Source organism: Astatotilapia calliptera, chromosome 19 (genome assembly GCF_900246225.1).
Source record: "Astatotilapia calliptera chromosome 19, fAstCal1.2, whole genome shotgun sequence".
Classification (NCBI taxonomy): Eukaryota; Metazoa; Chordata; class Actinopteri; order Cichliformes; family Cichlidae; genus Astatotilapia; species Astatotilapia calliptera.
In genome coordinates, this window is record NC_039320.1 from 24,805,906 (window position 1) to 24,821,201 (window position 15,296).

Here is a 15,296-nt window from a genome sequence, read left to right on the forward strand (position 1 = left end):
TTCATATGTGGTTTTTAGCTCTAAGGCTTACGAGGCAAGAGCTCTCTGCCCCGACACTGGGAGATATGATAGAGAAAGTCCTGCCAGGTAAATAACATTCCAAGTCTTCATCATATTGGAGAAAAAGTACAGTAAGACTTTCATGAAAACTATGTTCAAATATTAAATATTTAGTATTATACAGTATTATTGAAAATTCTCAACACAACCCTCATTTCCTTGTATTTTGCTTCCAAGGACCTGGACGGTCAATAATTTTTTAAAGTGCTCTTGAGCAATAGTTCTCCGGGCTTTCTGAAGGTCTTTCAAACGTTTGCTTTGAAAGATCTTTTACTCATTACCCTTGTACACGGCCATTTTTAGATGAATGTTTAGTTTTTTTATATACAGTATGTTAAGCCACGTAACAATGATCTATGAATCATTCAAGCATAAAAAAGACATGATGAACTAGTGTTGTGTCTACACATAACCAACAAATTAGCAAAGAACCAATTTTAAATTCTATCTTTAGGCACTTTGTTACCTGTAGCCTGGTGCAAAAACACCTCATTTGTTCCTATTTCTTTAGTTTAAACATGCAGAAAAGACTTGTTTAACTATGAGTAACTATGCCAAATTATACAAGAAGTGGATTTAGAATCAGTAGCAACGACTTATGGAATGATGAATCCTTAACATGGTGAACATCTGTGGAGGAGGCGGGAGAGAGGTACAAGAGCCATCTGTAAAACATGGTGCCCTGTCATGGCTTGGGGTTCTATTTCAGCCAGTGGCGTTAGGGATCTTGTCAAAATTGATGGAATTATGAACACAGAAAAGTGTTGTCAGATTTGGATGCTCTGGAAAGCATCTGATTGGCAGCTTTATTTTCTGCATGGCGGTGATCCCAAAGATATTTGCAGTGCCGTAAAAGCATACCTGCATAGAAAAAACACACACAGTGGAACACATCCTGGACTTCAACATTATTGAAACGGTGTGGCATCATCTTGACAGAGAATGAAACAAAAGGCAGCCAACATCCAAAGAAGAGCTTTGAATGTCCTTCAAGAAGCCCGGAGAACTATTTGTGAAGACTACTTAAAACTTCCATAAGAGAGTTTAGACTGTGGTGGAGAATAAAGGTGGTCATACCAAATATTGAATTTCAAGCTTGTTAGAGTTTGACAAACTTTATTTCCGTGTATATGACATCACATATTTCAATAAGTCACTGTGCCTATTTTCTTTGCAAAATATAAAGAAATGAGCGGTGGCTGAAGAGTTTTGCACTTTATTGTACATAAAAAATAATGTTTGGTCTATAGTGGCAGTCATTGTTCTTTCATCCTACTTTCTGGGCTAAAGCAATCCTGACACGGAACGAAAAACTAGACAGTCTGTTGTGCGTTTACCCCATTTACATATTCCATGAACACATTGTAGTGATGTATGTATACAGCATGATAATGGCTCCAACTCTCTTGGCAGAGAAATGGACAGGATGAGCTGACACCCCTCCACCTCTGTGTTGTTATCCTCCCTGCTACCGCACCCCTACCCTCTCCCCATCTTATCTCCCTGTCTGCAGCACGTTTTCTCCCGCACTTTAACCCTGATGCTTCAGCCCCTCTTGCAGGCCAGACCCCTTCTCCCGAGGACGACACCATCATCAGAGACCTGCTCCCTGAGAACGCTGGCGTCGATCACCAGACGGTTCACCAGCTGATCATGGTCCTCATGAAATTTATGGCCAAAGACCAAAGCAGTGCTGAGGCAGATATTGGTAGTGCCAAGGCTTTCAACACAGTGAAGCGTCATCTGTATGTGCTGCTGGGGTATGATCAACAGGAAGGCTGTTTCATGATTGCACCTCAGAAGATGCGCACCTCCACCTGCTTCAACGCCTTCATCGCTGGCATTGCACAAGTAACTGAAATATAATCAAATATTTGCACCTGCATATTAGGCTTATTGCGAAAGAGTACCTGAACGTCGCAACTGCCAGTGAATTTAACTTATTTGCTCACAGGTACTGGACTACAATATCGGTTTGGGAAAGCAGCTGCTCCCTCTTGTGGTCCAGGTGTTGAAGTACTGCACATGTCCCCAGCTGAGGCACTATTTTCAGCAGCCTCCTCGTTGCTCCCTGTGGGCCCTTAAACCACACATTCGGCAGATGTGGCTCAAAGCACTTCTTGTTATCCTTTACAAGGTACTTAATATTTTTTATTGCATGAATAACTGTACATTGAGTCTGCTACATAATGCCACCTAACCTCTAAGATATTTCTTTTTATGTTTTCGTGACATATTTTCTTCAATCTTTTGTACAAAATGAGCTTACATTGTTTTTATGCACCATAGTACCCTTACAGAGATATGGATGGCAGTAAAGTAGTCCTCCATTTGATCCACATCACCATCAACACACTGAATGCACAGTATCACAGCTGTCGCCCCCATGCTACAGCAGGACCACTCTACAGTGACAACTCCAACATAAGCCGCTATAGCGAGAAAGAAAAAGGTGGGAAAAGTAGCAAATGCGTTGTCTGTATCAGCAGTAGATGATGATGATGATTAGAATATGATAATATGATATATGTCATAGATCGTTATGCTAGAATAGGAGGGAAAAGACATTGTTCAGTCAGGCAGATTATGACTTTTTAATGCTACATTAATGCAGCGCTCAAGTACATTTCACATATTTGTTCTCCACATTAGAAGAGGACAGTGTATTTGATGAGTCAGACGTCCATGACACGCCGACTGGTGCTGCTAACAAGGAGTCACAGACCTTCTTTGCTCGCCTGAAGAGAATTGGTGGCAGCAAGTCTGTGAAATACCAGCCGGTAGAGCTGAATGCCAAGAGAAGTAAGAGGCAGAGGCTTTCAATGTCAAGTGCGCTCTATATTAAGCAAATTGATTCAGTCTTTATCATACAATAATATTTTTTTGTGATTCGGTCTCATTTTCTTTCCTTGCATCAGGTGAAATTGAGCTGTCAGAGTACCGTGAAGCTAGCGCCCTTCAGGATAGCATCCTGCACTGTGTGCGGGAGGAGAGCACCAGGAGAAAGAGGCTACAGGCAATCCACAAGCAGAAGTCTTTGGATATTTCCAACACGGATTCCATACTATTCAGTTTGGACGAACATCGGCGCAAGTCCTGCATTGATCGTTGCGACATGCAGGTGCCCCCTGTAGTCCTGCCCCCATCCTCTACTACTCCCCACAACAGGTATCATGGGATAGGATCCTCTGATGGCTCTTCAGTTCGGGTTGATCCCGTGGACCGACGGGGCTCTCGAGGTGGCCAGTCTGACATCTCCAAGCCCGTCATACCAGAGGTCCGGCTCAGCTGCATGGAGACTTTTGATGACAAAACAGATCAGGGCTCTTTAGAGGGATCAGCTCAGGGAAAGGACGATCAAGACCTGATTGACCTCTCCTCTGACTGCACCTCAATTCCAGAAAAGCATTCGCTGCTCTCCATGTCTGACAGCGACTCCTTGGTCTTTGAACCGCTACCACCTCTGAGGATTGTGGAAAGTGATGAGGAGTTTGATCTTAACACCATCATAGGCTCCAAGTTTAGTGGGAGTCCAAAAGTCTCAGCTTCTCCTGCAAGCAGCAACACTTTGCGACTGTCCCCTGTTGTTCAGGTGAGTGTGGAGGACTGCTCCACTGACAAAAAGACCCCAGAGCTTGTGATGGGAGAGAGGTGCTCACAGCAGAAATTTGAAGGAAAGGAGCCTATCCGTGTGCCTCGCAGCACCTCTCTGGAGCTCCCTGACCGATCAGAGAACATCTCCCATGAAAGCCCCATGACCTTAAAGCAGAAGAGAGACCTGCTGAGAAAGTCCCCACATGTCCCTGTCACCTCGCTAGATGACACATGTGCGACCCCGGAAGAAATCAGGACTCTTATAGGACCCAGCACCAGTCCCTCTGGCAGGACTATCTTCCTTGACATCCCCGAAGACAAAGCGGAGCCGCCTTCCTCACCAGAGAAGAGCAAGAGCAACAGCAATGACGAAGAAGAAGGGGATGGAGACGATGAAGAGGAGGACGATATGGGCGACGAAGCAGACAGCGACCCCAAACCTGACAACGCAGATGAGAACGATGAAGCTGAGTTTAAAATCCAGATTGTTCCCCGACAGCGTAAACAGAGGAAGATAGCTGTGAGCGCCATCCAGAGGGAATACCTGGACATCTCGTTCAACACGTTCGACAAGCTGGGTGCTGAGCAGACCGCAGAAACAGGTAAAGAGAAAGGACACGTGAACAAAAACCAGAGCGTGCTGTTGTTGATTTCAAAAATGTCTTTTAAGAAAATCTTGTAAAATCTTATTTATTACTTTTTGTACAAGTCTGGTCAAAAGTGAATATTTTAAGAGATCAAACTATTGTAGAATAATTCCAGCTAAACTTAAAGCACTGTAGCTGATTTACTACACATAAGTTCTACTTTAAGCCAGAAAAAGACAATCCTGAGGTGTTGTCACAGTTTATTTATATTCGGCTGACTCACATCAGCTGTTTCTTAGTGACGTAAGCCTACAGAGATGCTGCCTAAACCAGCCATTTATAAATTAGCTTTGTACATTGCTCTACTTACAACTTTTAACTCTGAATATTATTCATTTATTATTTTATCTCTTTAGTTCCTTATTGTTGTTTTAAAAAAATCAATTTTCTTGCATTTCTTTTATTAATAAATGCTTATTTTGTCATCAGAGCGAAATGATCATCACTCATTACCAGAAATACTAACCACTCTTGCCATGCATTGCCCCTTTTCATGTTTTTGTGTGTGTGTGTGTGTGTACTTTTCCAATTATACAATGAGGTTTTAATGTAAAAGTAAAAGACTGAATCAGATTTTTATTGCACTTTAATTGCCCACATGGCACCAAATCATGCCTCTATTGAGATTATGTAACAACATGCTAAACTTCATATAAAAAATTTTTCTCTTAAATTATCACTTAAAAATGTTAGACATCTATGTATTGTATTACTGATTATTGTTGGAAGACTTCTGGTATATATTCTGATGCCTTGCAGATCACAAAGTTATGTCTACCCTGGAAAAGCCACGAGAATCTGCCTCAGCACCAACACTCGAAGCTGCTATACCTGAAACAAGTCATCGCTCTTCAGTGTCAAGTAGGAGCCAAAAACTCACTACATCATCTCCTCACCGACTTCAGTTAAATTGTTTTTTGTGTATTACTAGTGCGATGTCTAATATACCATAACCTATTATTTATATATTTGTCTCTGATTCACTTTTTACAATTTTGTAATGGAGCTTGAAATATTAAATTAACATGACATAATATACATTTTTTAACAACACAGGAAAAAATACCAATATGTAATGTTTTAAGCTTTAATTTATAACTAGTGCAACTTGAATCTGTTATAATAATGGTTTAGTTAATCAGGACTAGGGCTAAATGACCTAAAGTCTAACCCTTATTGGTTAGACTGAAATGAGTTATACTGACAGTTAAAACCAGGTACTGTTTTCTTGTCTTTCTCTGACCTCTAGCTCAGTACCGGCAGGTGAAACGAGGCTCTCTGGGAGCTTTAACCATGAGCCAGCTTATGAAGAGACAGCTGGAGCATCAGTCCAGCGCACCACACAACATCTGCACCTGGGAGACGGGTCAGTCACTGTGGACATTTTTCAGTTATAACCTTTTGAGGAGACAGTGACATAATAACACATGCAAGAACACCAGACACCCACCAGAGTTAACTGAAATTAAAAGAAGAGGATAGTAAAACACCTCCTAATAGATGGTGATGTTTTTATATGTTTTTATAGCCATTACACTGAAAACTGACTATAAAATGTGATTCATCAAATTTACATCTTTTTTATTTAACTAATAAACTAACTAGTTATATTATTTTAGGAATGATGTAAGAGGAATGATGATGCAAGAGGGCTTTTAAATTACAATAAAAGCCCTTTTATGTACATGCCCTATTACAGGCAGTATTAGTACCCTCATTTGAAAATCTCTGTTTGAGCTAATCCTAATATATTTTCATTTAAATAAATACACTGAATCTAAACTTCAATCAAATTTTTTGTGTGCTACAAGGTGAAAAGGAAATGTTTTTTATGACTGATATTTTTCCATTGTAGGTCCTACGAAGACCAGTCTCCTCTCAGCACCGAGCACAGTCAGCATGTTCGTCCCTGCACCCGAGGAGTTCATTGACGAGCAGCCTACCACGATGTCTGACCGGTGAATCAATCACTTAGTAGCTATATCTATCAAGCTGTATTAAAGTCAAACTATTATTGATTTATTGGAGAATTGCAAATCTATTTGTACTGGTGCCAACAACAATAAAACCAGAAACTAACTTTTAGCCCAAGTGCTCGAGATCCTGTGACAGCAGAGATCACATTGTCTTTACATTATGTCCATGTGGTATAACTGCTATTTCAGGGTAAATGCTGCCACTAATTAACAGTAATGAACTAAAAGAGAACTGAAAAGGATTCAGAATGTCAGATTTTGTAGGAGCTTTGGAAAAATTCCTAAAATATTCCCATCAAAATTCCCTACAGAGCTAATTTTTGCAGCTTTTTATTTTAACTTGTTGAATTGGAATTATGCATCAGAGCTGGTCTCCGTCACGCCCTGGAGTTAAAAAGCAAAAGTTAAAAAGGGTGTCTGGAAAGAAGTGTTCTACACATTGCTTGTTGGCTTTGCAAGTGATGAAGCAGCAGCTGCAATCAGCCGATAGAAAGAAACAGCCGCACCCCTGTGTGGAAGCACTGGCTTTAACCTCATCACATCATTCACATTAAGAACCTGCAGTCCACCAGGCTGTAAAACACATTACAGAACTGAGTCATTCTCACATATTTATCGGTTCTTAAACCTTCTGCTGTTGATCTCAGTAAATTTAACAGGGTGGCTCCTTCCCTGTCTGGATATTTAAAGATGTTGGTAAAAGAGTAACAATGTTTTGAAGATGACTTTGCAGGAAAGCAGAAAAGTGCGTCTAAGCCATTTTCTTAGGGAAAAAGGTTTTTCCCTAAGTTTTGATAATTCTCTCTTCAAACATTTTGACATTATTTCATATTGAAGTTGAATGGCACAGCTGGCCAAACAGCACTAAGTGGAAGTAGGAATTTATTCTTTTAATTTCTTTTTAAGTTTAATTTAAAAAAGTAAATTATTATTGTATTATTGTAAACACTGTGGTTACATTTTTAAGGACTGAACTTTCAATTCAATTTATATGGTGTCAATTTACAACAACAGTCGCCTCAAGGCGCATTATATTGTAAGTTAGACCCTACAATGACCCCCTGTGAGCTAGCACTTTGGGGACAGTGGGAAGGGAAAACTCCCTTTTAACAGTAAGAAACTTCTGGCAGAACTGGGCTCAGGGAGGGGCAGTCATCGGCCACAACTCGATTAGTTAAAGTTAATAAATGTGACACTTAAAGAATAAATATTCTAACAGGCTTCAGATGATTATACAGGATTGGAGGTGTTGAGGGCTGCTGTTACAGTGCTGCGTGCTCACATTAAACATGGTCAAAGTTTTATATAATGACTAGGTACAAAATAGCCAAAAGCTTAGGGCTCAGACTGCTCAAAGCACTCAATTTCACCCAGTTTTTTTTCTATCCTGATTTCAGAGAGAAGAGATATTCCTAATATGGTCATCCAATGCACACAGCTCTGGCTGTGAGCACTGATCAAGCAGTTTGTGAAGGGCAGCCAATCAGAAAAATGAGCTTAAAGAGAGGCGAGTTAAAACTGCTTGTTGCAGACTGTGGATGATTGAAGGGGCTGCAACAGACCGAGTACTAAACTTTAGATAGTGCAAAGCTTTTCTAGTGGAGTCGCAAAAAAACCTGAATCTTAAAATGAGCAAAATAGATCTGTTTTTATGCTAAATCTAGCCTGGTGTATTTCCGTGTGATGTCTCAGGTGTCGGGACTGTGCAGCTGTTCTGGAAGAATATGATGAGGAGACTCTCAGCCTCGCTGTGGTGGTTCTTTCCATGTTCATTCACCTCAGCCCGGATTTGGCTGCCCCTATGCTTCTTGACATCATGCAGTCTGTGGGCAGGTACAACAGCTCCAGTAACCATCCCTGCAATCTCCATCCACACAGCACTTCACCGTTAAATGAAGTTTCATAACTCACTCTTAGAGCTCATGCATAATTCATCTCTGAGTCCTAATCTGCTGCTTTGACTTCTCTCAGGTTGGCATCCAGTGGTAATTTTTCTGGACAAGCTGAGAGGTATGAGACATAAAAGCCATAACACCAATGTGTGCAGATGTTCACTGTGCTTATAGATGACTTTAATAGTATATGTCAAGTGTGACTGCCCTTCTAACACAGCCATTCTCCCTGCGATGTCCTGCAGTATGTTGATCCCAGGGAATGTAGCAGGTGTAGCCAAGCAGTTCCTGCGCTGTATGTTTCACCAGCTGGCTCCTAACGGCATCTTGCCCCAGCTCTTCCAGAGCAACATAAAAGGTCTGTTTAAAAACCTGAAAATTCAGCTTGAATTTGTCATAGAAAAGAAACTTAGCTTCACACTTTATTGTAATGTAGCTACTTTTAAACATTCAATCTAACATCATAAGTTCCCATTGTATAAACTGCTCCCTTCTTTTTCTTTTAACAGATGGAAGTTTTCTGAGAACACTTGCATCCTCGCTGATAGATTTCAATGAGCTCAGTTCTGTTGCTGCTCTCAACATGCTCCTCGAGGTGGGATTTTTTCTTCATGTTGATGTGTTGAGTCATTCAACCAGCAGGAGGAGCTCTTGTCAAAGCAAAAGATTTGATGTCGCCAGCTTCATGTGCAGCGTAGGCCCATCTTAAACATCACATCATCTGGGCATTTCAGGAAACCTGCTTTGATCTGGACTCCTCTGCTAGTTTATTGTACTGATATCTAAATAAAAATGGGCAAGATAAGAACCTACTGATGCACGCGCTCATCCGTGCAGTCATCTGTACTTCAGTGTCCTAAATCCACTGCTCTCATCATGAGCATTGTGACTGATCAGGAGTGAAATGATGGAAATATCTTCACTTATAGAATGTCATTATATAACCCCTTTTTATGGTTTATTCCTCCCTGCCTCCCAGGGCTTGAACAACAAAAAGAATCTTCCAGCAGGGGGCACAATGCTGCACTGCCTGGACAACATTGCCACCTTCATGGAGGCACTCCCCATGGACTCTCCCAGCAACCTGTGGACAACCATCTGCAACCAGTTCCAGACCTTCCTCACAAAACTGCCCTCTGTGCTTCCTCTGAAGGTAGATATCAACTCGTCCGAGTACTTAGTCATGGTCTTATGTGATTACTGTCGGAGGAAAACGCATCCAGCGGTGCACTCGTATGGTTTAAAAGGACAGAGTCTTAAAACTGTAATTGATTTGACTCTGACACTTTTACCTTGGAGGTCAAATTAGTGTGCAATCATTTGCAACCCTCACAAGCACAGGGGAGAGGTCAACATATTTTTCAATGTGTGTCTCATTAGTGTCCTATGGATTCCAGTTTAAGGATTATCATTTGCCTGCTGAAAATCCCAACAACAAATGCAACTCGGGTAAGTTCAAAGCAGAACGTCAGTGTCTCCTCTTTCTGCCCTTTAATAACTAACCTATTTCTACGTTTCTTCCATCACACAGAGTCTCCTGGAGCCCTTTTCCAAGCTGCTGAGCTTCGTCATCCAGTATGGAACATTCGGTCTCTCCTACCTTGTGGAGCTCTGTGGACTTTGTTACAAAGCCTTCAATAAGGTACTTTTGTGTGTCTGCAGCTTGTAAGAAGTCTTGAAAGAGTTAAACCCTTCAAACTAATCTGCAGTTTGCTGCTCTCTCACTCATCACTTTTTTTGGTGCTACACCTACTTCCCCGACACTCCAGTCAGCCTGAAATGTGGCCGTGTGTCACAGATGATTAAGTAGGCAATCAGCCAGTATTGATTAACATGATTAGTTGGTGTGCTAGGACCGAGGATGTATGGTGTGTTTCTCCGTGGCTGCCTCAGACGGCGATGGAGCCAGGGCTGTCTGCACTGTTCGGACAGATGAATCCTCAGTCCTCCACCACTGTCAGCACAGCGTGGTTTATGCCTCTTGTGGTATTGATTTTTTTTTACAGCCGCTTTAATTCCTGACCTTATAATATCCTCATTTCAAAACTCAGAGTTGCTGTGAATGATTGCTTTTGGATCTTTACCCTCTGCCGTTTTTTTTTTTAATGGTAAGGTGAGGTGTCAGGGAAGAGCCGATTTTCAATAATTTGTTTCAACTCAGTTCAGTTTTGGAGGTCAGGTGTTAAGGACACACATTAGAGCTCTCTGGACCTACTAAAGTTGGTCACATCATGCATCACTTGTCACCTCTGCATCGCCCTGTATGATGAGGAGCCTTGTGGCTTAAGAACGGCCTTTTAATTTGCTATTTTCCAAACTTACATGCTCCATTAAGTTTTAATCACCAGAGTGCTGCATCCAGGTACGTGCATTAGCAAGCCACGCAGTGAGAACTGTCAGCTCTGCATTGTGCATGAGCAGAAGATCATGTGCTTGCTCCTAACATAAGCAAACATGACTACAAAAAGAAAGCGAGAGACAAACTGGAAGTCAGAAGATGACAGTGTGGTTTGTAAACAGGCAGCTGGGCTTTGTGTGGAAGGGATGAACAAAGAGAGCAGCCTGTCCTCCGGGAGGGAGAAGGCTGCCTGACAGCCTCATCTGAGCTGCCTGGGACTCTGGGAGGAGAGATCTGGACTGGCCTAAATCTACTCCTCGGCTTTCACTATTCTCCGTCTCCCCGGCTTTCCTCCCTCCCCTCTCGCTGCCTGTCCTTCCCCCTCTATTCAAGCTACAGAGTTTATGCTCTCCTCGCAGCATGAGTAAGGCAGAGTGATAATAGAAAAAGGCAGTCTTGCTGCATCAGTACATTTACTACACTCTCTATCTTCTCGCATCCAGGAGAGAGATAAGTTCTACATGTCCCGCATTGTGGTGTTAGAGCTCCTGCAGGCTCTCAAGTTCAAGTCTCCTCTGCCTGACACAAACTTGTTACTTCTGGTTCAGGTAAAAAAACAAAAATCTCTCTTATCCATCTCGGTTTACGAGAGCCAGAAAATCACAGCAATTCAATCTGACTGCAATTCTATAACTCCATGTGGATTTTGCCAGTTTGTTTGTGCAGATATCGGCACACGGCTAGCGGAATCCACCATCATCCAAAAGCACATGATCTCAACGCTGCCGGGGGTGAGACTTAAATCGTTGTGTGCTACACTGTCTTATTAAAATCAGGCTCATAAAACAGCAGGAAATATAGACAGGCTCCACTGTGATTCCTCCTAAAGGATAAACTGCTGTTTCTCTCTACAGTGCACGACGGCAGCAATGGAATGCATGCGGCAATATATAAGTGAGCTCTTGGACTTTATTGCAGATATGCACACACTAACCAAACTTAAAGTAAGTCTTCTGTGTGTGAGTTTACAATTTGGACATGTCTCATGTGGAGAGTTTTGTTTTTCATCCTTATCTTTTCTTCACTCCAAATCTGCTCTTCAGAGCCATATGAAGGCTTGTTGTCAGCCACTGCACGAGGACACCTTTGGGGGCAACCTGAAAGTGGGCTTGGCACAAGTCGCAGCCATGGAGATCAGCAAAGGCAATCACCGCGATAACAAAGCTGTTGTGCGTTATCTTCCCTGGCTTTATCATCCGCCATCCACCATGCAACAAGGGTAAAAATGATGAGACTAAGACTGACTGACTTAATAAGAAAAATGAATGGTGAAAGAAGAAATGCACACTGTGTTGTTAATTGATTTGTTGAACTCATTTTCATTTTTTTCTTTCTCTCTAGGCCAAAAGAATTCATTGAGTGCGTGTCCCACATTCGTCAGCTGTCCTGGCTTCTTTTGGGCTCCCTGACGCACTGTGCCCTGCACCAGGGCTCCACCTCCTGCATGCCCATCCCTCTCGACGCTGGCTCCCACATTGCAGACCATCTTATCGTCATCCTGATTGGCTTCCCAGAACAGTCGAAGGTCTGGCAGACACAAATCTCTTCAAATGATCACACTCAGATTTTTCCAGATGCGATTTGTGGCAACCACAATGGCCTTGTCAGTTTTGGTCTCGGTCCTTATCCTCAGACGTCGGTGCTGCACATGTGCTCCCTGTTCCACGCCTTCATGTTCGCCCAGCTGTGGACCATCTACTGCGAGCAGGCAGCCGCCGCTCCCTCCCTGCAGAACCAGAACCAGACAGAGTTTTCTTCCAGCGCCATCCTCACGGGCCTCGAGTTCTGGAGTCGGGTTACACCCAGCATCCTGCAGCTTATGGCCCACAATAAAGTTGTAAGTGCTGCGCGGTATCCTTTGCAAACATCCGTCTGAGACAGTCAGGACTGTCGCTGTGGAAGAATGGTGATTTTCTTCTTTTAATATTATGAGTAAACAGTAAATATGTTACATAAAATTAAGTCTATTTCATATTTGTCTCTCAGATGGTAGAGATGGTGTGTCTTCATGTCATTAGTTTAATGGAGGCCCTGCAGGAATGCAACTCAACCATCTTTGTCAAGGTTTGCTATAAGTCCAGTGTCCTTCCATGCAGACAGTGCTGTATATTCTCTCTGTAACATGCAGAATAATGCTTATTTATTCATCTCCATTTCTTTTTTCAGTTAATTCCTATGTGGCTACCCATGATTCAGTCAAATCTTAAGGTAAGTGGTTTTAAAAGGTGTTAATCATACAGATTAATGATAATTACTATTGATGATTTCAAACTGAAACACTATCATCTCTTCTTTTCGTCGTAAGCATCTGTCTGCAGGGCTGCAGTTGCGTCTTCAGGCCATCCAGAATAGGGTGAACCACCAGTGTCTGCAGGGCCAGATGTCCGGAGCCCCTCCGTTCGCCCTGCGCAAATGGCTGCAGTGCACCCAGTTCAAGATGGCTCAGGTGGAGATCCAGTCGTCTGAGGCTGCTTCACAGTTTTACCCCATGTGACCTGTTCTGTGGTCAGCTCTGCCTCACCTGGGTCCCTAGGCCTGCATGCATCTGCTCTGGCTGAAAGTGACTTTAAAAAAAAAAAAAAGGACTCTTATATAAAGTGATGCTGTGTGGGATTCGTTTGAAATGAATCATTTTTCAGAACCTTTAGTATATGTACAGTAAATCTATGCTATTTTAAAGTACTAACACTGGAGTTGGACTGTATAGAAGAACTGTGTTCGGTGCCCAATCTGTTGCATTTAACAGAATTGAAGAGTCAGACGACTGTAGAGGATTTCCACAGACCCATGTTAGTAATAGCAAGGGCCTGAAACCAAATGCTTGTTTAATCATAGATATGTTCACTCTGACATTCATAACCTATCACTTTTTAAGTTGCTTGGTTGCAAGCCGAATAATAAAAGTACAAGTTTTTCTAAACATCGAGACGCTTTGACATTTCAAATGAATTGCTGAGCCTTTAAAAATTCAAATATGACATTTTCTGCCCTTTGATGTCCTGACTGATGGGGAAAATGCCCAGCTTACCATAATGTGGACGGCGGAGAGATAAAATCAGCTCTGCTGGTTACTCCTCTGAGCGAAAAAAAAACCTCAGGTGTCTACGGGAAAACGACATGACATGCATTACCCAGCTCCCAGCTAAGATCCTTGTCAGGCTGTCAGTCATGCTGCCTTTTGCCATCACAGCTCAGATCGATCAGAGGCCAATCCGAGTTGCGGCAGCAGCTTTGTAACTCGATAACGTGGAGCCAGACATTGGAGGTAAACAAGACTATTTCGGTTTGCTCCCCCCTCACCCCCAAAGTGGAAAGACACCCCGCCTCCTCCTACTCCAGCCCTCCCTTCATTGGCAGCAGCGAAACAGATAGGCCCATGCATATACCAAGCAAACACAATTACCTTTGGCCTAATGTGGTTTGTTGTGATTAAGGATTTTTGTGAGGTCTAACTGTATTACCATGAAGCTCTTGTCTGAGAATAACAGATGACATGACAGCAGGCCCTGAAAACCGAACAGCACATTAATCTTTGTTTTGATCTTTTCTGCTGCAAGGATTTCATTATCAGGATTTAGCATGAATTAGATCTGCTGATATAGATGTATTCTGCGAGGAAAAATTAGCTTATCGGACCAAAATAAGTCACATTTGATCTGCGCATAAATTCTTTAAAATATTACTTTTTAGTCGCAGCTGGTATTGAAAGACCCATGTTGAGAGGTGTCTGCCAAATGAGTCACTAGTATAATGATATCACACAATGTGACTAATGAACACGCACTTACACACACGCGCGCACACTCCCTGGTGACCTCAAGCCAGCTGAATCAGGCTGCAGTGCCCCTTCTCATCAACCTCTAGCCATGGCTCATCAAAGAGGTCCTTTCCTGCTGCGCCTCTACGTGTGAGAGTGTGCATTAAAGTGATGTTAGCTACAGGTGTGTATGTGCGCATGTGTCCCTGCGTGTGTGCGTGCGTTTAATCAAGTCCCCCTTGCTCTGGTGTTGCATCTGTCAGCCACTGCCACCGTTGTGATCGTTTGAACTCGCAGCCCTTTCTGAAAGAACCTTTCTCATTAGCAGCAGCTTATGTAATCAGTGTCCCACAGGTATCCAGCACTTTCCCCACCCCTGCTTGCCGCCTGCCTGCCTGCCTCCTGCAGGACCATATGGGAGCGCTGACCTGATGAGTAGGCAGCTGGAGGTGCTGAGGGTAATTAACACTGACCAAAGGACTGGCGGGCAGAGAGGGTGTGAGTGGGTCCTCAAAGACTGTGAAGGTCAGCTTTAAAAAAAGGACTGTGCAAGCTCTCTCACACAACCAATGCACCAGCACAATGCATCACCAGGTGTGTGCGCTGGTGACATCTCGTGATTAAAGAGCAGAGGTATAGAAGCAGCAGATAAAACTCAGCAGCACACTGGTAAAAACAAATGTTTGAAAAAAATAAAATCAGTGTTCCAGCACCTTATTGCTGTAAGGAAAGCCTCGAAAAACTTGTTGAGACGGTGACAATTCCCAGTACCCCTGCCTAGTGCTGTCACTTTGGTTTTATTACAGTGAAATCCACAGCGCCCTGGCTGGACAATGCATGAATGTTTAAATTGCTCTGCGTGTCCATTTGCATTACCGTCAAGTGGCACATCCAAAGCAGGGAAGGCAGAGAACTCGATGGACCCTCATTCACATTATAATTCATCAACATTCCTCTTGAGTGCTCTTGTAC

The 15,296-nt window shown here is 42.8% G+C and overlaps 1 protein-coding gene across 7 annotated transcripts in view; it reads left to right on the forward strand.

Annotated features, from left to right (window-relative positions):
* Positions 1-13,493, forward strand: part of unc79 (unc-79 homolog, NALCN channel complex subunit) — a 32,576-nt gene extending 19,083 nt beyond the window's left edge. For 4 of the 7 annotated variants that reach the window (XM_026151986.1, XM_026151987.1, XM_026151992.1 and 1 more), the window contains 25 exons: positions 19-87; positions 1,574-1,911; positions 2,015-2,197; positions 2,350-2,512; positions 2,713-2,862; positions 2,979-4,256; positions 5,061-5,162; positions 5,551-5,667; positions 6,157-6,259; positions 7,970-8,110; positions 8,249-8,287; positions 8,415-8,527; positions 8,679-8,764; positions 9,149-9,322; positions 9,550-9,618; positions 9,701-9,811; positions 11,011-11,115; positions 11,221-11,298; positions 11,422-11,511; positions 11,611-11,786; positions 11,909-12,092; positions 12,201-12,404; positions 12,554-12,631; positions 12,734-12,775; positions 12,873-13,493. In XM_026151986.1, the coding sequence (XP_026007771.1) occupies positions 19-87; positions 1,574-1,911; positions 2,015-2,197; positions 2,350-2,512; positions 2,713-2,862; positions 2,979-4,256; positions 5,061-5,162; positions 5,551-5,667; positions 6,157-6,259; positions 7,970-8,110; positions 8,249-8,287; positions 8,415-8,527; positions 8,679-8,764; positions 9,149-9,322; positions 9,550-9,618; positions 9,701-9,811; positions 11,011-11,115; positions 11,221-11,298; positions 11,422-11,511; positions 11,611-11,786; positions 11,909-12,092; positions 12,201-12,404; positions 12,554-12,631; positions 12,734-12,775; positions 12,873-13,061 (4,382 nt within the window). In that variant the 3' untranslated portion in view covers positions 13,062-13,493. The remainder of the gene's footprint in view (positions 1-18; positions 88-1,573; positions 1,912-2,014; positions 2,198-2,349; positions 2,513-2,712; positions 2,863-2,978; positions 4,257-5,060; positions 5,163-5,550; positions 5,668-6,156; positions 6,260-7,969; positions 8,111-8,248; positions 8,288-8,414; positions 8,528-8,678; positions 8,765-9,148; positions 9,323-9,549; positions 9,619-9,700; positions 9,812-11,010; positions 11,116-11,220; positions 11,299-11,421; positions 11,512-11,610; positions 11,787-11,908; positions 12,093-12,200; positions 12,405-12,553; positions 12,632-12,733; positions 12,776-12,872) is intronic. The other 3 variants (XM_026151988.1, XM_026151989.1, XM_026151991.1) reach the window with 3 other exon arrangements.
* The last annotated feature ends 1,803 nt before the right edge of the window (positions 13,494-15,296 follow it).